The sequence below is a fragment of the Carassius auratus genome, unplaced genomic scaffold (genome assembly GCF_003368295.1).
Source record: "Carassius auratus strain Wakin unplaced genomic scaffold, ASM336829v1 scaf_tig00008982, whole genome shotgun sequence".
In the NCBI taxonomy this organism is placed as follows: domain Eukaryota; kingdom Metazoa; phylum Chordata; class Actinopteri; order Cypriniformes; family Cyprinidae; genus Carassius; species Carassius auratus.
This window is the reverse complement of record NW_020523988.1, coordinates 65,025-87,096: the sequence shown is the minus strand read 5'-3', so window position 1 is coordinate 87,096 and position 22,072 is coordinate 65,025. Positions and strand designations below refer to the sequence as shown.

General features: G+C 37.4%; 1 protein-coding gene across 1 annotated transcript in view; it reads left to right on the top strand.

Moving 5' to 3' along the window:
* Positions 1–22,072, top strand: part of LOC113072361 (unconventional myosin-XVIIIa-like) — a 39,528-nt gene that overhangs the window by 4,627 nt on the left and 12,829 nt on the right. The window contains 22 exon segments of the mRNA XM_026245382.1: positions 10,507–10,594; positions 10,675–10,781; positions 10,859–11,035; positions 11,117–11,327; positions 11,985–12,127; positions 12,215–12,315; positions 12,645–12,708; positions 12,796–12,940; positions 13,537–13,542; positions 13,811–13,975; positions 14,063–14,153; positions 14,242–14,434; positions 15,106–15,192; positions 15,587–15,704; positions 15,707–15,727; positions 15,819–15,978; positions 16,497–16,683; positions 16,814–17,009; positions 17,099–17,208; positions 18,717–18,782; positions 20,115–20,243; positions 21,736–21,879. Of these exon segments, the coding sequence (XP_026101167.1) occupies positions 10,507–10,594; positions 10,675–10,781; positions 10,859–11,035; positions 11,117–11,327; positions 11,985–12,127; positions 12,215–12,315; positions 12,645–12,708; positions 12,796–12,940; positions 13,537–13,542; positions 13,811–13,975; positions 14,063–14,153; positions 14,242–14,434; positions 15,106–15,192; positions 15,587–15,704; positions 15,707–15,727; positions 15,819–15,978; positions 16,497–16,683; positions 16,814–17,009; positions 17,099–17,208; positions 18,717–18,782; positions 20,115–20,243; positions 21,736–21,879 (2,709 nt within the window).

Here is a 22,072-nt window from a genome sequence, read left to right as displayed (position 1 = left end):
ATACATTTAAATACTATACATTTTAAGTAATACATTTTAATTTTATTTTACCCGTTGGTGGAAATGGGCTCTCATATAAATCCTAATAGTTGCCTATATGCATAGACATTTATGCAGTCTAGATGCCTCTGGGCAAATTTGCCCCAGTAATGCTGAAAAACCAGAGCACATCAATCAGAGGAGATCCTAAGAATCTAGGACATTCAAGTTACGTTGACCAAGTTTTCTCCTAGTTCCTGTTACCAAATACCAGTAACTCACAAAACTAAGTTTTATGAAAATGATACAAAAGGCTCATCCTCATATCATCCATTTCAAATGGTGACGTTATCAAGAGAGTAAATGTCAAATCAGCTGCTGTAATAAACTACGCCCTTTGAAAGTGGCCAGTCTCAGCCAGCCTGCAGGGGGCAGGAGTCCCACCTGAGTTTTTACTGGCCCACTTTCAAAAAAAAAGAACAGAAAAGGACATGACACATTTGGAATTGGCCTAAAAGCGGTTATTCTATATAAAGACTGTGATACAGAAATCTAGACTATGCCACTGTGGAGAGCTGCATGGTGAAATTGCTTGTTTCAAACTTGATAAAAAATAGTGTAAAATGTAGACACTTTTTATTTTCTGTTCAGAGAAAAAAAGTTTTCCACCTGCGTCCAACCACTTGCAATTAAATTGCAGAGGCTAAATTAACCAGAGGCTAAATGTCTTGTAATAGTGCCGCAGTCATTGTCAGTCTTAAAGACGAGTATAGAATATTTACTCACAGAAACTTTATTTTTTTGCCTTGTGCAACTAGTTTGACCTTACCATTGTTCCTGTTCACCGTTACCTGATATACAGTTCCTTTGAATTGGATGCCAAAATAGCTCAGACAGCATTTACAAATAAACAACACCACAGTGTTATTTTAGTATTATTTATACTTTATTGTAGTATTGAATAATATTTGTAATATTTTATTTTTACTTTTGTCATTGTATTAGTTTATTTTATTTATTTACATTGTTGTTGTTGTTGTTTTTTCAGTTTTAGTCAGACTTATTCATTTCATTTAGTCTCCAAGACAACATTTCAAATATTAGTTTGATCTTTTATAAACTTCACCTTTATTTCAATTACCAAAAGTATTTTTATTTAATATCACTGGGCACAAATCACTCCTAGTGAGCTCCCTCCAGAACTGAAATGGAAGGCAGATACTCTTATGTCATGCAGCATGTGTGGCTTTATACCAGTAGAATGTCAGGTTCAATCATGGTCTGTCTGTGAATGTGACAGGAACTGCTTGTGATTTTGTTTAACAGGTTTGATTTTTAGCATTGATAGTTACCAGACAGACAGGTTTCAGCTGCACTAATGTAGTGTGAAGAACACACACAATCTCCTTACACCCTCTCCAGCTCTCTCTTAGCTGAACGATTGTCCTCTGAATGTATGAATCAACTTTAATCAGCCTTTTGTGTGTGACTGCTGAATCTATTAGGATGTCTGAACCCACAAATGTATGTAGGGATTTATGATTAAAAGTTATGAACATGAAAAGGTTTTCCTTGCTCTTGCACTTTTAAAGTACAAGCGCTTAAATGTACTATGTAGACGTTTTTTAAAGTTTACAATGCAATGCTTGCTAACCTGAAACCACCCACACTTGTATATCAACACCTATTCAGTGACTTGGCCTGTCCTGATGGACAACAATGTGAACAATGCTGATACGCCAAGGTTAGTCAGCCATAACCGAGATGATTGACACGTACAGTACGTGCAGTCTTAAAAGTGCACTTAAGTAGTGAATTTTGTTTATATTATGCTGGTTAATATTTTGGTAACAGCAGTCCACTTTTGGCAATAAGATAATGATCAGTTTATTCAGTGCTCAGAAGTGTTTAAAAGAAGGAAATTAATAATTTTAGCAAAGAAACAGTCCTGTATAATTTCTTTGGACTCAATGGCTTCTTTTTTGTCCACCCTGTGAGGGTTCAACAGCCTGTGGACTATGAATGTGCTCTGACTGCTCTGACACAATCTGTCTTTGAATGGCTTCATTAACTAGTATCAGATTAGATTATGTAATGGCTTGACTTGGCTGCACATCAGGCACTGAATACAGGATGTGTCTTTCGTCTGTCATCACTGTCTGCTGTCCCTCCGTCCTCTCGGTCAAATCTCTCTTTATGTCTCCACTTTGTTTCCTGGCCGATGACCCAGAAGTCTTTCTTGAGCTGTCAGTGTTGCCCCAGTGCTACTGGGAGATTGAGGGGGCCTGAATATTTACACTGGTCAGGGGACACAGGGGTCCAGGAAGTGGCTTTAGTCAGGCTGATAATTATCCTGGTTTTTTATGTGACAACCATCTGCATTTTTTGGGCAGATCTTCGCTGGTATTTGGCAGTGGGACTGTGCAAAGCTGTCCAGTATTCTCTGAGCATGTTGGCATAGGGATGATTCCAGTCCTTTAAATGTGACTCGGTTAACAGTAGCAGTTGGTTAGTCATTTACTTGCTGGCCATTCACACCCTCAGAATATAGCACAATGCACAAAATCAAAACAATGCTCTTATTTACTTTCTTAATGTATTTTGAATGTCATTTAATGTTGTCATAGCGTCTGCAATTTGATTTGGTTGTGTAGCTTTGATTCTAACAAATGATTGATTTCTTTCAAATTTGACAACAAAGGTGTGTTTACGCTTGGATCCTTATGAAACAAAAATAAATTGCAGTATATTGAAAAATATCATGTAATATATTAGGCATATATTCTTATATATATTTATTTTTTCCAATATATTGCAATATATTGAAAGCGGCAATCATTTGTATATTTTGCAATATATTATAAAATATATGTATCATCAATATATTATTAAATGTATTCAAATATATAATATATTAGAAAATAAAAAGGGAAAATTATATATTACAATATATCACAATATATTTTAAGAAATATATTGGTAAATATATTTTCCGTTCGTAAGGGCGAGTTCTGTTCTCTTGGTCCTTTTGGTCCATACCAAAAAAGTAAATTAACAATTAACCTTGCACACCTGCGGGTAGACTACTAACCAAGGCTGGATACAAAAAAACTGATCTATTGAAAAAAAAAAGTTAAAGGAGTCATATGACATAGCTAAAAAGAACATTATTATGTGTATTTAATGTAATGAAATGTGTTAACGTGGTTCAAAAAACATTATTTTCCACATACTGTACATTATTGTTGCTCCTTTATGTCCTATTTGATATCTTTTTAAAACATTGGCATTTGTTGTTTTCTGATTCTGAATTGAGTTCTCTTTTTCAACATCCTCCGTCGATTGTATACAAACGGTCAAAAAATGGAAGAGATTAAGAGATTAATCTCAGTCCATCTCAGAGATTATTGAGTTCTGTACAAAATGGAAACTATCGATGTGGTATCTGTGCTAAGCGCAATAATACATTTAAAAAAATTTTTTTATTTTTGCCTTCCAAGAACTGGGAAAAAATACAGAATCAATTCTGTTATTACTAGTGCTTCATCCCATGCCCTTTACCTGATTAGTTGCCCCTGTGGTCTTTGTGTGTTGGGATGTTAGGATCAGTGAACATAAGAGTTCTATTAGAGGAAAAGATGTTAATTATCCTGTGGCTGTCTGAATCATGAGGTTTCCTTTTTATGGCTTTGTGGCATTGAGAAAGTGACTGTGCCACTGAGAGGTGGTGATATAGAAATGCTTTTGTTTAGACGTGAGTTATTCGGGATATTTACTCTTCATACTTTATCACCTATGGGTATGAATGATGAAGCACTGTTCAATCTGAGGTTATAGAGTGACGGTTTTTAACTGTCACCGTCCCACTACCAGGATGACCAAGTTTACTTCAATATATTAAAATTAAATCCTAATCTAATCATAACAAACTATATATCATTGAAAGTTATGAGAATCCTATATATATATATATATATATATATATATATATATATATATATATATATATATATATATATATATATATATATTTTTTTTTTTTTTTATTATTTTTTTATTATTTTTTATTTTTTTTCTCACTGTTTGTTGTTAAAAATTATGCAGGAGCAGTTATAGATTAATTTATGACAAGAGTTGCTAGTCAAAACATATACACCATAGCTCTCACAAAAACTCGATTTGTTTCCTTTTTTCCTATCAGGTTTTAGTAATCATTAATTATATATAATTTAAAAGCTTACAACCTGGTGATTGGTCATTTGTTGTTTTTTACATAAGATTGTGCATGAATATTTTTTGTATACCTGATGAAGGTCATGGGACCGAAATGTTTTTAATAAAATATATATGTGCAAGTATCGATAGTGTGCGGGACTGTTGAGTTTTTCCACACCAAAAGAGAAACTGATACATTTGGTCCTGGTTTGATCAAACTACAAGTGCCCTTTTTAGCAGATATTTTGCAATAAAACTTACCAAATATACAAAATAATGCTGTTGACTGGACTAAATGTGCTCATTGTATGAGCTCAAATGGAGTTCTGCTGCGAATAGATGGTGTTTCTGGCTCCTTTACCGAACTGTAATGGGTTTGTGTTTGTTTAAATGTCTTTGGTACATGGAATATTATATTATTATTTTTTTTTTTTTGTACATATATTTCAGTCAAACTGAACTTGAGTAAGTTTGGAAGCTTGTTTGGTGTACACCGATTTTCAGATGGCAGCATTCACACTTATTTAAGTGAACTTCACTAACAGAGCAATTGGACCTTTCTTTAATCAAACCAGACCTGACAGATTGTTTTAGGTTTCTTGTATCAAGAAATACAAGAAACCTTGATTTTGATGCCTACATTTAGCATGAGACTGGTAATCTTACATCATATGAGCAATTTTTCCATAACATAAATGTTATGTAAATCACTATGTAGCGAGTAGCAGCAAGACCAGACATGCTGCTTTATCTGTCCGTAGGGTTTGTGCCCTCAGGATGTTTCTGAATGAGAGAAACAATACTTTATGAATTCGTGGAGCAAATGTTTCAGTCAGGCTGTATTTGGCCTGTAGAAGAATGTCCTCACCTCTTCTTTTGTTTTTCATGTCTTTTGTACACCAGAAACTTGTTAAAAGATGTATTTTAATTCCAATCTTTATTATACAACATAAAAATGTCACATACTTTTAAATGTTGGCCTAGATTCAGTGCCAGGTGATACAGCTACAAAATGACTTTAAAACAATAATATATCTTCATATATCTATGTATGTATTTTTATGTATAACACAAGTTATTCCACCTTTTGTGCCAGCCCCTAGTTGCAGAACAGCCAATCAGCAGTCACCCTGTCAACCTCTGACCAATCACAGAGGCTGACTGTAGCGCTATACTATTCATTTGATAAGTTTCACCAGCATGAATTGTCTATTTTTAAATTGAAGTAAACACAGTGAATCAGGGAAACTTGAAAATGAAAATGGATTTGCAAATTTTCTGACTCAAAACTTGTCACAATCACCAAGCCATGATGTTGTCGGTTGTTTGTTGCCCCCTTGTGGTGGGAATTAAACGTGTTGTCTCTGCTGGTGAAGTTTGTGAATTGAGTTCGGCTGGATTCTCAGAAAGAATAGTTAAACTGTTTGAATTCAGATTGTGTGTGTGTGTGTGTGTGTGGTCAGGGGGTACTGGGGTCTGCATGGTTATTTTTACCATGGTGTCCTCACGCAGCTGTTTTTCCCCCCCCAGGCCTAGACTCCTGCTTGACGTCCTTGTCATAACGTCATGCCCCACGTTGAGTTCTGCTCAAGACGTCTGCTCATGAATGGCTACCTGAACACTTGCTTAACATAACAAAGGGAATCAGTGTTTAAAGCCTGCCGGACAGCCATTCATGTGTGTGTGCTGGTTACTTCACATTAAGGCCTCTTCACATGTGCTCTATTTACTAATGTTTAATGTTCTGGTATTTCATGAAAACTGCACTTTCACTTTCAGACTGGTTGTTTTTGCATTCTGTCAGCATTTTTCCTTATTTTATGCAAAGCTTGATTCACTTTATCTTATCTTTGTACAAACCAGGCTTCCCTCCTACCCTTTCCTCTTCCTCTCCTCTCCTGAACTGTCTGTTTCTCCATGGCCTTCTCATCTCATTTCTCATTTTGGGAGAAAAAGGCAAGTACTGTTTTAGGTTTTATTGTTCATGACTTTACTGTCTGCTCAGGACAGGTGAAATAGACCCAGAATTTTCTTCACAATATGATATATGATTGTTCGCCCCATATGTTACAGAGTATGACATGGGTGGAAAAAAACATATTTCAATGCTTTTGTCTTCCCTCACAAAAAGTGTCAAATTCCCACAGGAAATGTTGCATTCACACAATTTTTTTTTTTGCATGCTCTCAAGTATCGCATTTCTTAAGAAGAAACTCCCTTGTCCATTAGTAGCTTCTGAATTAGTGTCAGGTGCATGTATATGAGAGTTTAGATGTACTGGTCTTTAGTAACTGAGAAAGACAGAGGTTAATCTTCAGTCTGACAGAGGGATAATGAACTTTCTGATGCCCGCCTCTATGAGAATCACTGGTGCATAAACTGTATATCAAGAGAACAGAGAGAGAGAGCAGGGTCAAGTGTCACAACCACCACAAAGTCTGATCCCTGGTTTAACTTTCCTGTCTCTATCTGCCTCCCTTCAGGTGAAAGATGAAAATGTCCCATGTGCAAAAAGCACGAATGTGTTTGAACAGCATCATCATTACTGACTCGGATTTCAGATGGGTGTCTGTTCTGAGATCAGAAGAAATGACATCTCACAAAACTCTGCATTTGTTATTGTGCTTGTGGTTCGCTCTAAAACAGATCCTGTGTGTTTACTTCACGTACTGTATATCACCAGGAGGTGCTAAAGATGGGTTTGTTCAGAAAATGGTGGTCTTTTTCTTTTAGGACAGTTGTTTGCTTCCAACCTTGTACTTTGTCTGTAATTGCCGTAAGAAAGCAGTTCATCTGTTCCTTCTCATCATCCAGTTGAAATGTAGTAGAATATATATATATATATATATATATATATATATATATATATATATATATATATATATATATATATTTATATATATATATATATATATATATATATATATATATATATATATATTTATATATATATATATATATATATATATATATATATATATTTATATATATATATATATATATATATATATATATATATATATATATATATATATATATATATATATATATATATAATTTATTGCATTTATTTTTATTTTATAATTTATGTCTCTTGAAATGTTATATGTTTTTTCTGGAGCTTATTATGGTTCTATTGTGTTGAGCCTTCCATACTAGAATATTTTTTTGTATACTAATTAATGCCAGTTTGTTGTATTCAGTTTTTTTACTTAATACAAAAATAATAAAGAAAAAAGGAAGAAATAGAAGGAAGGAGAATGAGAAGGATGTTGAACTAGAAAGTGGTGCTGTCACTTTCAGTGTCCCACAGAATGCTGTGCACAACTAGAAGAGCACCAGTATCATCACCATCAGGATAGACATGAAGGTCTGTCTCCACATAAGAGCTCATTCCTAGTATCTTATCACTAATTGTGCACTTTAATTTATTACTTTATTCTGTGAGGGGATTTGTGAGGTCTTTACAATACTCCAGGTTCTGAATTGTGAATAGTGAGAGAAAAGTTGTGTGGTGGATCCTGCAGAGTTGTGTTTCAGAGCTGTGAGCCAGTGTTGCACTTGAGTGACCTTAATTACTGGGTCTGACTGTTAATCTGCCTGACTGTACTGGGAAAAGAACTGCAAGGTGCCTGACCATGTGGAAGCAAGAGCAATTAAAACATTGTTCTCAGATGAACTTTCAGTATTTGCTGCTGGGCTGGACAATGTGAAGACCCTCTGATATTCAGAATGGCACCCATCTGTCATTGTGTGGGAAATTCAGGAAACTCTGAAAGGTTATTGCTTGTGGAATTATATTGTAGCTATTGTGAACCTAGAAATAGTACTATTGTACGTTACACGGGATGTGAACGTTTACCTTTAGTTCTTGCTGCTAGTGTGTAATTTTTGTCTATTGTGGTGACCTGTACATGTGTGTTCTGTTAAGAGTCGGACAGTGAGAACAGAATGAGTCAGTATGGGTGAACCATCAACAGCGGTGAATCCAGAGTGGCCATTGACATTAGACCAGAAAAGCAGCGACTCCATGTATGGACGACATGGCAGTGTTGAGTCTGGCACATTGGGGAGGAGAGGACTAAACCTGCCGCACAAAGCAGGGTCATAGGACAAGCCGTCGGCAGCCACTTCGGTCCCCAAAACAAGTTGCCCCCTGCAAGCTCGCAGCTCTGTAGATGGAGATGCCCTCTCTGTTGGGCTGACCAGCCTAATGGGCCGTGCAAGGACTAAAGAGCATCGCTCTCGATTGAAAGCTGCCGAAAGCAAAGAACATCAAGAGGAAAACAAAGAAAATATTGTTAAAAGTGCCTCAGAAGAACCCCAACCATCCATTTGCCCCAGTGGCAGGATATATCCCCAAGGCCAAAGTTGACCCATTAGCACCCCCTGCAGGCTTTATTCCGGTACCACAGACTGCTGCTGTGCAAAAGCCAGAGGTACTGCATGTGTTTCTGAATGCTTTAGTAATGCATGTTTACTCAGCAGGCCAATGTTGTGAAACTCTGCAAGGCTCCCTGCAGAACTAATATCTGTCTTACTTTAACCTTCTGAAGTGGATTGAAGCAGTAACTTTGAAATTAGTTGACACCTAAAAGAGATCAGCATGTCAGCTATTGATGCTGGAAGTGACTTTTTTGATTCTTGAGATAATTTATAATGCACACCATCTCTGTCAACCCCTCAAATTGCTTTAACTGCAAGTTGAGGTAACATTTTGTTGGCTGCAGCCGTGACCACATATAAGACTAATATTGCATTAGTGTCAGTTGCAGACTTCTTGTACAGTTGTAATGTGGTGGATCCTATCTCGCTACTTTTTAGCATGATTGTAGACCGTCTGCTTGAATACACACATACTGACAATTGCTGTGTCTGTGAAGGTTCCTGCTGGAAAGCCTCCATCCCAGATTTCGACTATCGCCAACCAACAGGTGTGTCCCGCAACTGCCAAGATGTTTGTGTAAAACAGTGGTGTTAAACTGTGAGAGATATGTGTTGCCTGAAAGTAGATATGTGGTCAGTTAAATGAATTCTGCATCATCAGTGTTTATGTCTCATTGCTTATTTTCAGTGGTTATACTATTGTGTCAGGCTTGGTCTTGTTTTGGTTTTAATGTTAGCATCAATTGGTTTGATAATAATCACACTGCTGATCCTGGTTAAGGGGCTTTCACACTAGCACTTTTGGTGTGCACCTGGGTTTGTTTGACGTCAGAGTTTGGTTTGTTTGGATAATATGAATGCTGTTTTCTGAACTCGGGTGTGCACCTGTGAACCATACCTGAATCTGCCTATAAAGGGTGGTCTGGGGTATGGTTCATGCAATTCAACATCTGATGTGAATGCAATCTTAATAAATCATGGAAGTGAGCTGCTATTAATGATGCATGAATTGGTCAGAGTATGTATTTATGCATTTACTCACAATTTTCCTTATAAGTGTGACTGATGCGCTGCAGCAGAGAGAATTTATGTCTAATTTCTGCCTGCAGAAATTGACTCACGCATTCTTTTGGACCTTTGCATTACAGTCCTGACAAACAGATGCATGTTCTGTGTTGTTGCTTTGGAAATTAATCTAAATTTTCCCTTAACCTTTGTCATTTTACTGCTTCTTTCTTTTTTTCTTTCACAGTTCTTATATGTAGTGTGACTAAGGTGCATTTTTACCTGAACCTTTCCCTGTTATTATTTATCCTGTGAGGATTTGTGTATTTATGACTTATTGCAGGCCGTGACAGCTGAAGATCCTTTCGCTGTCCTGCTGGCTGCACATAAAGCTGCCAGTCTGTCCAAGGTCTGCCTACTGCATTGCCTGTGTGTAATTCTGCTCATGTGTAAAGCTTAGCTGAGTTTCGTTGTGACATTGAAGGAATCTTATCACCTCCGAGCTCCCATTCAAATTCTACTTTGGTGTATATGTGCATGTTTGACAATTCAGTTTATTTGCAGTTTTCTGTGTGTTATAGTTTTCTTTGTGATGTGTAAAGAGAGGCTACTGATTCATTTTCTATAGCTAGATAGACTTCAACCTAATGATGTGCATTGTTCTGCTGTTTTTTTGTGTCGAATGTGTTTGTCTTTCTGTGTTGAACATGACTCTAGCTGTTTTGTTGTGTATACATTTTAGATGTCGTCTTATTTATATTTATATTAGCAGCGACCACTTTACCTATCTGTCTCTGTCACAGTTAATTTTAAACAGACTGAAAATCTGAACTGAATTGCATTCAATCGTTGGACTGGAAACCTATTGTGTTTCACGTTCTGTGACTGGCGTGTGTCTGACAGTCTCTCTCATTCCTGCAGGTGAAGGCGGAGGAGCAGCTTGCTACAGAGAAGGCCTGGTACAACACTGGGAAGGTCTGGCTTGTCCATAAAGATGGCTTCTCTTTGGGTTAGTGAAGTCATAGTGCATTACTCCTATAATGATCTGACTATTCATTAAGTAAATAAATAATGGTTTTGTTTTTGTAGCTACACAGCTCAAGATAGAGATGGGGTCTCTCCCAGAGGGGAAAGTAAAGGTCAGACTGGAGCATGATGGGACCGTCCTGGAAGTGGACGAGGATGATGTGGAGAAGGTGGACATTAACATGTGACATTACTCACACAAAAGCCAAGAGACCTGTTTACTTACTTTCATCTGTCTGTCTGTCAGGCAAATCCTCTATCATATGATCGAGTGGAGGATCTCTCCTCTCTTCTGTACCTCAACGAGTCTAGCATCCTTCACACCCTTCGCCAGCGCTATGGTGGAAACCTCATTCACACCTACGCTGGGCCAAACCTGATTGTGATCAATCCTCTCTGTACCCCTGCCTTGTACTCAGAGAAGGTACGAACTTCACACAAAGAATAAATGTTACCTCAGAGTTATGGCCGCGAGAGATGGAGTGACATGGTCTGTTTATATCAGGTGATGCAGATGTTTAAGGGCTGCCGGAGAGAAGAAACAGCCCCTCACATTTTTGCCATTGCTCAGTCGGCGTATCATCAGCTGCTGACCACACGTCAGGATCAGACCATCGTGCTGCTGGGCAAGAGTGGCAGTGGAAAGACCACTAACTGTCAGCACCTGCTGCAGTACCTGGTCACCGTCGCAGCTGGCAGTGGAAAGGTGTTTTCAGGTGAGGAAGATGAGGAGGACCCAATATAGCACTCTCCTTTTCAGCTTTCCCAGAGTTCATTTTCACTTTTGATTAAACTGAACAGTGGCTATAAGTCACTCATTTTCTATTTGATTTTTTTGATCGATCTATAAAATAAATGTTCACACTTTATGTTAGTCAAGTGATATGATTACTCAAGTTATTTTAATGAACTTATGTTATTTTATTTAATGATTAATTACATATATAGCTACACTACATTCAGTTGTTATATATTATATTGAATTTAAATTTATATTATTTTACCCTGGACTTAGCTAATACAAATATAATGTGTGTTTGAGTTTCAGTGTTGTTTTAGGATTATAATACAGTATTTATTTATTTTTAATTACCCTTTATTTTGATCTTCAATGTTAATGTTTTACAAATCTGTGTGCTTTTGTCATTTTATTTAGTTTGCATATTTTTTAAGTTCACTTTTAGTCATTTTAATACTTAAACTCAGTTAGTTACCAAGGATTTTAGTTTTTTTTTTTATATTCATAATGTTTTATTTTATTTTTCAAAAACAGGTTTTTAATTTAAGTTTTAAGTTTAATAAAAAAATGTGTACATAAATTCTCTGATTTTTATTAGAAGATTGTAACATTATGAACTGTCCCCTCCCCACAGCTGAGAAATGGCAGGCGGTCTACACGGTTCTGGAGGCTTTCGGGAACTGCAGTACAGCTATGAATGTGAACGCCAGTCGCTTCTCTCACATAGTCTCTCTTGACTTCGACCAGGCAGGACAGGTGGCCTCTGCCTCTGTTCAGGTGGGATACATCAACGGCAATAACACACACTTTTTCTTAAAGACATTGGGACATTTATCTCTAATTTGCTTTATGTCTTGCAAACAGACCATGTTGCTGGAGAAGTTCAGAGTGACCAGACGACCAGAAGCAGAATCAAGCTTCAATGTGTTTTACTATCTGATGGCTGGAGCAGATGCAGCTCTAAAGTAAACAGTGCTGCCTTAGGCACTTAAGTATAATCAAAGATTATATTAAACTGAATAAAGAAAAAATAGTTCAATCTTGTAAGATTATTGACCTGACTGACTGGTTTTAATTTTTACAGTGCATTAATCTAAAGAGCATGAATACTAAATGCATATTATGTCTAAATTATGCATAAATCTATCCAGCCACCATGCCATTTTGTAATATTCTAGACATACAAAATATCAAATCTGGCATGCAAATGGTCATAGCAGGTAATTATGCTGATCATAGCAGGAAACATGTACAGATTAAAGTTGATCAGCTAATGGAATATTATGCCTTTCAGGACTGAACTTCATTTTGATCACTTTGCTGAAAGCAGCACGTTTGGGCTCCTCCCTCACTCGAAGGTGAGAAAAACCACAAGTGGCATTATTAGACACACACTTTATCTATTTGATCTCTATACATTGTATCATACATCAAATGCTCTGTAGCCCGAGGACAAGCAGAGAGCCGCTCAGCAGTTTACTAAGCTACAGGCAGCCATGAAGGTCCTGGGCATCTCTGCTGAAGAACAGAAAACCGTTTGGCTGATCTTAGGGGCCATATACCACCTTGGGGCCGCTGGGGCCACCAAAGGTAAAGCTGCCAGCTCCTCCAGTGGCTAGATCACCACTAATATCTGAATGTGTGAAGCAGTAAAATACAGCATGTCTAATTACACAGAGTGCATTTTAAAATCTGTCCACTGAGAGTCAGTAGAGACCTTCCAGCCATCAAACTAAAAGAATGTTTCATTGTTTAGAGACGTTAGTGTGTGTGTTTGAGGTCTCAAAACATTTGGATCGACTGGCATAAAATTTTAATTCAGTCATCATTTACTCACCTTCATGTCATTTCTTTTTTCAGTGCAAACCAAAATTTGGAACAGTGTTGATAACCAAACAGTTTCTGTTATCATTGATTATCTGTTTTTTTTTTTTCGTCCATACAGTGAAAGTCAGAGAAAACCAAAAGTGTTCATTTAATATATCTTCTTTTAAGTTTCACTAAAGAAAGGAAACCATATAGGTTTAGAACAACATGAGCACAAGAAAATGACGACAACATTTCTATTATGTTTTGTGTGTGTGTGTGTGTGTGTTTATAACAGTTTTTGTGTTTTAACCATTTGTAATCATGTCTTTTATTGCATATTTATGCTGCATGCTGCCCCCATCATAACACACAAACAGATGCAGGTAAATGCAGGTCTCTTTCTCTTTCCATTTTTAGACTGAATGCAGGTGTTTCTTTAAATGTTTTATTTTATTTAGCATCTTAACAGAACTATGCATTCATCTTTCATCTGCCTTTGTGCTTGTCTCCACTCTGATGTTGAATGGCAGAATGAAAATGTTTGCTCTCTTTGATCATCAATCCTGATCTCTGGACACTCTACAACATATTGTAGTTCACCATAACATGACAGATGTTTTCTTTCATGTATGTGGCTTTCTGACCCCTCAGCGGGCCGAAAGCAGTTTGCCAGGCACGAGTGGGCACAAAAAGCAGCATATCTCCTGGGCTGCACGCTGGAAGAGCTGTCCTCCGCCATCTTTAAAACGCACAGCAAGGGCACATTCCCCCGCTCCTCAAGTGTCCGGCAGAGTACAGATGATACCGATAGCTCAGGTGTTTTTTTGTTGTTGTTAACATTCTTAAATATGTGATAAATGCTTCCCTATTTTATGACTCAAAAAGTGTTTTTGTGTGTTTCAGTGTCTAAAGCAACAGCAGCTGAGTGTTTGGAGTTCATGGCGTCTGGTTTATACGCCGAGCTTTTCACACTCATCGTCTCTCTCATTAACAGGTAATCCATAAGCAGTAACCGGTGATTACCTAAAGCAACTAGGTTTATCAAACAAGAGATGAATTCAGATGTCTTTGTCTACTTTCAGAGCGCTGAAGTCCAGTCAGCATTCTCTCTGTTCTCTGCTGATCGTGGACACACCAGGCTTCCAGAACCCTCGTCAGGTGAAGAACCAGCGCGGGGCCACGTTTGAGGAGCTCTGTCATAATTATGCTCAGGAACGTCTGCAGATGCTGTTCCAGGAACGAACATTCGTACGGGAACTGGAGCATTACAAAGAGGTCCGAAAAACACCCATAACCAATATACTTAGACAGTTCATTTGTTAATCAATAATTATATTATGAAGGTAAGATTATGGTAAGATGTTTGTTCTCTAGTAAAATAAGCATGCATATGCACACCATCCGAGCTGCCGGTCAGAAGACATCAAAGTAGCATAAAGAGGAATAAGACCTTGTGTTTGTGTTGCCGAAACATTTGTAATAAAGAATCACCTGCAAGTGAGTGTGCAGTCTTATGCCTCTTTATGCTTCTTAGATGTTTGTTCTCACCAAGGCTATATTTATTTGAATGGAAATACACTAGCATTTTGAAATATTATTACAATTTATAATAACTGTTTTCTATTGGAATATATTTTAAAATGTAATTTATTCCTGTGATGGCAAAGCTGAAATTTCAGCATCATTACTCCAGGCATCATTCTCACATGATCCTTCAGAAATAATTCTAATATTTAGATTTGCTGCTCAAGAAACATTTCACATTATTATCAGTGTTAAGAAAGTTCAATGATGAATAGAAAGTTAAAAAAAACAGCATTTATTTGAAATAGATATATTTTTAAATGCTTTCTGCTTTCACATTTGATCTATTTGCATCCTTGCTAAAATATTTTCTTTAAAAAAAAAATACTTAATTTTTTTTTTTTTTTACCGTGTTAACACAGGAAAACATTGAGATCCCTCTGGATGACCTGGATCCCAGCCCTTCTCGCTCAGTAGCTGTGGTTGATCAGTCCTCCAGTCAGACCCTGGTGAGATGCACTTTCTAAATTAGTCAAAACTGCTGATGTTTAAAGTTTGCGTGTCTGTGTGATTATTTTAACAAGAACGCTGGATAAGTACTTAATTTTATTTCCATCTCCGTGTATTTTTTTTTTTTGTTTAATACAAAATATTTAACTTTTGAAGGCTGAAAATGGAAACAGACTGTCATAGTAGGGTAAATGTAATCCTATATTAAGTATATAGTCCTATATCCTATATATAGTAATTAGTTGGCCGGTCATGGTTATATATGATGCAGTTCTTTTAAACCGTGTTTATAAGTATCAGAATAGAAGAGAGAGAGAGAGACCTGAAGAAAATGTCTGTGTAGGAAAGAAACATATGATTATTTGACTGTGGATATTCATGTCTGTATTTCAGGTACGTACTCTGTCCCGGACAGATGAGGCCAGGGGCTTGTTCTGGCTGATGGAGGAGGAGGTTTTGCAGCCGGGAGGGTCTGAGGAAACACTCCTGCAGCGACTCTTCAGTTACTATGGCCTGCAGAGGGAGAAAGCACAGGTCACACACACAAACATGCAACAAAAAAAACCCCACAAACTCACACACTTACATTCTGCCCTAGACTAATTTATGCATTGTTTTTTTGCAGGTCACATAGTGTTGCTTAAAAGTGAAAACAGACATCGCTTCCTGCTCGGCCACAGTCACGGGACAGATTGGGTGGAATATGACACTCATGGATGGCTGAACCTAGCCAGGCTAAATCCCACCCCCCAGAACGCAGCCAACCTGCTGCAGAACTCCCAGAAGTGAGACCTACACACAACCCCAGTGCACTTGTCACTTCAGTAAATCAGTCAAAAAACATTTTTTTAATTCAAGATTGATGACAAGAACTGACAGTCCAGACATCAGATTAGAGTTGGTCCACCTTAAACTGATTTAATTTAAAATATGATATTTTACATCTATAACTAAAACTGCCAGTAGGTGGCTGCAATTCACCTCCTTAATGAGTGATCGAGTCATTCAAATGATTCTTTCAAACGATTCATTCAGTCATTGAATCATTCATTGCACTGTTTTGTTCAAAATGCAGATTTATTATGTAACTTAGCAATGCTATGTGTTGCTCACATACACGGTTTTCTTGAGAAAATAAAGCAAAAATGAAATATATTGTGTATAAAATTTTACTAACTTTTTTTTTTTTTTTGCGAGTAACATACACAATGTCAGCTCGTGCATAGGTAAAACAATAAACACATTATTATTGTAGACTATACATACCGCACACCCCTCGAGACTCACTGTGTGTTCCTCACAGGAAGAGCATCAGTGGGATGTTTGTGGGCCGCTCCAGCAGTTCTGCGGTTCTGACAGGCTCCATCGCTGGACTGGAGGGCGTCTCTCAGCTCGCGATGCGTCGGGCCACCAGCATGAGGAAGACCTTTACCACAGGCATGGCTACTGTCAAAAAGAAGTCTCCCTGTCTTCAGATTAAACTCCAAGTGGTAGGTTTTCAAGAGGGTCCTACACCGAATACTAGTGGTGGACATTTTTTCTCTTATGAAATTGTTCAGTTTCCCTATTAGTTGCAAGAAATGGATTAAAATACACATTATGTATTTCTCTTTTGATCAGGATGCACTGTTGGACACCGTCCGCAGATCCAGGGTTCACTTTGTCCACTGTCTTTTACCCCGAGCGGAGGTTCTGAGGGCCGCAGGGTCCCCAGAGGAGAGCTGTGACCCTGGACTTATGCAGATGGATGTGGCTTTGCTCAGGGCCCAGATCCGTGGCTTTAAACTGCTGGACAGCTTGAGGATTTACAGACAAGGTGAAAAGAGAGACTGAAAGATCCAATCAAATAGATAAAATCAAGTCCTCTCCTTTATTTCCTGCTGAATATCCGCACGCTTGTTGCAGGTTACCCTGATCACATGGTCTTCTCTGAGTTCAGAAGACGCTTTGACATTTTGGCCCCTCACCTGACCAAGAAACTGGGCCGAGACTACATTGTGAAGGATGAGAAACGAGTGAGTAGCTAATTAAGAGAGTAATAAGTATGAAAATAATAGAACAAAGGGTTTAGAATTGATTGAAATGAAGTTTTGGGCTCCTCTCGCTCTTGTGTGCTGTGAATCCAAGACAGAATGAACTCTGGGTAATCAGGGTTATTGTGATGGCTTAATCAAAAAACCCCAGCTGGGTCTCTGACTTGAATCAATACGCAGAGCAGACAGGAAAAATGTAGTAATTGCTCTGGGCTTTAGTGCTTACTAAAAGCCCAAATGTACTGTAATTATCAGCTAGAAAAATGTCTCCATCCAGGGTCTCCTAATCTTGTTTTGGCCCTGTGATTAGCCGAGGGGAGAGGAGAGTTATATACAAAACCTTTGCACTGTGGCCCTGGGCATGTACACTGCAGGCAGGGTCCAGAACTAACACTCGCCAGTGCCATGTGCAAGTAAAAACTGGCTTTGCCAAGAAAAGAAAATGAAGTTATTCATGAGATGAAATGGAAGCTTAAATAGGAAATATGTGGAGATATAACTGGGAAATATTGTATTTCATCAAATTGCGATATATAAAAGTGCAATTATGAGAAATGAAGTCATACTGTGAAATAAAAAGTAATATTTGAAGATATAAAAAAATTGCGAGATATATTCAATTATAAGAAATTGACAATTTGAGATATAGTCATATTGTGAGATATGAAATTTCAACGATCAGAAATGAAGTCGTAATTGAGATATAATTCATATTATGGAATAACAGTCATTTTGAGATACTTGAGTTGCAATTGTGAGATATAAACTCAAACTGTGAAATTTTAAATCAGTGTGAGATTCAAAAGAAATTAAAGTTTTATTGTTTATTTATTTGTTTTATTGTTTGTTTTATTTTTACTCACAGAAATGAGCACATTCTTGACTTGCACAAACCAGTGCTGTAAATAATAAACAGCTAAAAAATCACATTGTCTCTTTCCCCAAAAATAAAAAAATCAAAAATGCAAAATAAATTTCCATGGGCAGTTTGAAATATTAATGACTATTCAACTGACAGATGTCTTAAAAAAGTCAATTTTTTACAAAAGAAAGATGACCAACCTCTTTTTATGGCACAGCAGAGGTCAGTCGCATTTCGAGTCTCATAGGAAGTCGAGACGATGCAAAATTCTATCTAGAGAGACGTAGAGAGAAAGAAAACGACAGAGGGAGGTAGAACCATGTCTCAGAGGAGAGGTTTTTTGTGAAGTGATTCGAACAATGGCCCTTTAGTTGTTAGGGGCCAGGCCCCCTTTAGTGCTGTAATCTAGATGGGCCCTTTCAGATAGATCGAGTTCTCAAGACCTTTCCGCATGACAAAGGACAGTGTCAGTGTCACGGTGAGGGCTGATGGTAGTCTGGACAGTTCGGGGACTGAGCGGGAGAGAATACCCGGTGTGTGTGTGTCCAGTAGGCCTACACAGGGGTCAGCAGTGTTTTTGTAATGTACACTGTGTGAACTAGACATGACAGTGTGTTTGTCATTGCAGGCAGTAGAGGAGCTTTTGGAGTCTTTGGAATTAGAGAAGAGCAGCTATCACATGGGCCTGAGCAGGGTGAGTAACACATACACAAGTTACTATCCATTTTATCACTTCGGAAGCGCCAAAGGATGCAGGTGAGTCAAATTGTAAATTATATGCAGTGGATGATATTTCATCTGCGTGCTTTTGTGTCTGCTACTGCGTGGTCCATCGGCTGGAATCAAGAAACTCTCATCTCGGCGTGAGCTGCGTTGTTTGTTTGTGTCTTTCCTGGTTCTTCATGTCGTCCTAATCAGTGTGAACAGACACTGGCACTCAACGGTTTAATCCCATCAGCTGGAAAACCTGCGGCGTGTGTAAACAAGCCCCACATGGCGCATTCCCAGAAGAATGGAGATTTATTGGATTGTATTATAAGTTGGAATAGTTAGTAATTATTTTGTGGCAGCTGCAATTGGCGTCAAGTTTTGTGAAGGCCGAACTGTGCTCAGAAATGGATTAAAATGTCAGGGGCCCTTGACGAAGGATTCGAGAAACAAAACATACTGATTTACAACTCCACCAGCATCTCCTGTCAGTTCTGCTCGACTTGCGCTGTTACAGTTACTTGCAATGAAAAATAAACCAAACATGCATTAAATGGACATTGATTCACTCGAGTCGTTCAAACTGCTGTGGACAGATGGTCTATTTCTGAATATGAAGCCAGATAAAATTATTGCACGAGGGTAATAACATTTTCAGATTTTCTTTATCTTTGCTCTCTTCAAACCCTCAAGTTGTTTATATAGTTTAACATCCATAAGGTGAGACAGATTGCCGTTTTCACCTGCTGTTTCTCAAATGCATGTCTAATGATTAAATTGCATCTGATTTTGTGACCGTGTGCATCAGATCAGATAGACACGAAAAGATAAAAGCATCTGCTTAACAAATATATATAAAAAATGAAAATGGAAAATGAAATGAAAATGAAAATTTTATAATAAAATACGGTAATATACAATAAAAACACAATATAACTGAAATAAAATGTCAAATATTATATAAAATACAGTATTTTATAAATAATAATAAAACAGACTAAAAATATATATTTACTTGTTTGATGAATAATAAATTGGAAGAAAACTGATACTGTAGTGTGAAGGATAGCCACCTCTTGTTTAGTTTAAATTGCAAATGATACTGCAACAATTTGGTAATCATTTATGAAAAACCTCCATGTGCTTATGAACCTTATATTACAGTTAAAGTTGTCTCTGTTTAAAACTATGACTCTCTACAAATGTATCTGTCTCTTTGATTGTACTCTGTCATTTTAAGAACTTCATAATATACAGTTCAGTTTTAACACGCTCTCTTTACTGTTGTCTCGTCTGTAACTTTGTTTGTGTGTGTTAGGTGTTCTTCAGGGCTGGAACAGTGGCTAAACTAGAGGGACAGAGGGATGAACACACCAGACAGAACATCACGCTGTTCCAGGCCGCCTGCAGGGGCTTTCTGTCTCGCCAGGCCTTCAAAAAGAGGAAGGTAAAGTCCATTTTCCATTTTGCTTCAGTCCTGAGCTGAAAATACAATGTCAATCATTCAGAATCTCAACATTTATATCTCTTACACTGCTGTTAAAAAGTTTGGGGTCGGTAAATTTTTTTTCTTTTCCTGTTTTTTTTTTTTTTTTTTTGAAAGACGTTTCTTATGCTCATCAAGGCTTTATTTTTTTATTTATTTTTCAAAAATGCAGTAAAAACAGTAATATTGTGAAGTATTATAACAATTTAAAATAAAAATGTTAATATATTTGAAATTCTGATATGCTGATTTGGTGCTCAAGGAACATTTCTTATTATTATCAATGTTGAAGAAAGTTTTTTTATTTTTTTGTTGAATAGAAAATAAAAGAAACTGCATCTTTATTGACAACCCATGCATCTTTGCTGAATTATTATATTCATTTCCTTAAAAAAATAAATAAATCTTGCTTACCCAGACTTTTAAATAGTAATAATCAGTTTGCTTTAAGAGTAAAATGCACACATCAATGCACAGCATTGAGCAGGTAAGCCTTTACGGAGGTGACTAGGTCTTATTTAAGCCGAAGCATGTAATTTCTGCAACCCTAGTGTCCCCGGGCAGAACTGCAGAAATAAACTCCCCCAGTTTCACATTGGTCAGCCAAACAAACAGTTCTGCCCCAAACTCAGTCCATTGGTTGAGTCAGAGTTGCTGGTGACGTGCAGCTCAAACAAACCAAGTAATGTTTTAAAAAGGACCACAGAAGGTTTAAAATTTTTTGAGGGAATTAACCTACAATTTACTTACTTGTCTCTGTATAGCAAACTGTAGTAGAAAGTATTGTAATAATGAAAAAAGAAAGACACTTCTCTCCTGTTTAGTCTCCCTAGAATTATTAGTCATTAGAAGTTCTCAAATCAGTAAAAGCTCCTCTGAACACAGATCATGGCATGCAGTTGGGCCTCTGAATCAGATCCTCTAAGTTCTTCATAATGTGCATTTAATTGATTGAATTGAATTGACAGTCAGATTTACAGTTTTGGTTTGCAAGTCTTTCTGTACTTTTTCAAAAATGTCATATATCAAAGTCATAAGGTGGCTTTTGTGATTGTCTTTGCAAAGGAACATTAATCATTTCATGCCTCGCTATTAATGCAACCGTCATGTCATTCACAGATGGAGATCTGTATCATCAGCCTGTTCTGAACCCATGTGAATCAGAAATTAAAGAATAGTTCAGTCAAAATGAATACTCTGTCATCATTACCTCATCCTCATGTCGTTCCAAAACTATATGGCTTTTTTCCCCCCTGGAACATAAAAGTTGATGAATATTTGGGCCACTGTATTTCATATAATGAAAATAAAGGAAAACTAGGGCTGCTTGAAAGTTTTAACCTACTGTATGATGATTTATGTGCTATAATAAAATAAAACAACATGAGGTAAATGATGACCATTTTCATATTCACTTTAAATCATCTAAAACAAATCACTCTCTGTCTCTCAGATCCAGGATTTGGCCATCCGTTGTGTCCAGAAGAACATTAAGAAGAATCATGGTGTGAAGGACTGGCCCTGGTGGAAGCTCTTCACCACAGTACGACCTCTAGTGGAGGTTCAGCTCACCGAAGAACAGATTCGCGGAAAAGATGTGAGACTTTGCATCTTAATCTTTATTTCATTCCCTGGTTTGCTCGCTATGCAAAGCTCCTGTCAGTTTACAGAAGAGCTCGAAGGTTTATCTGTGTTTGTGGATGCGTTTGCCTTAAAGATGACATGATCAGAGGGCTTTTGTTGCATCAGCTTTAGAGCTGAGACTTCTCTTTGATTCCTGCTGCCATCAC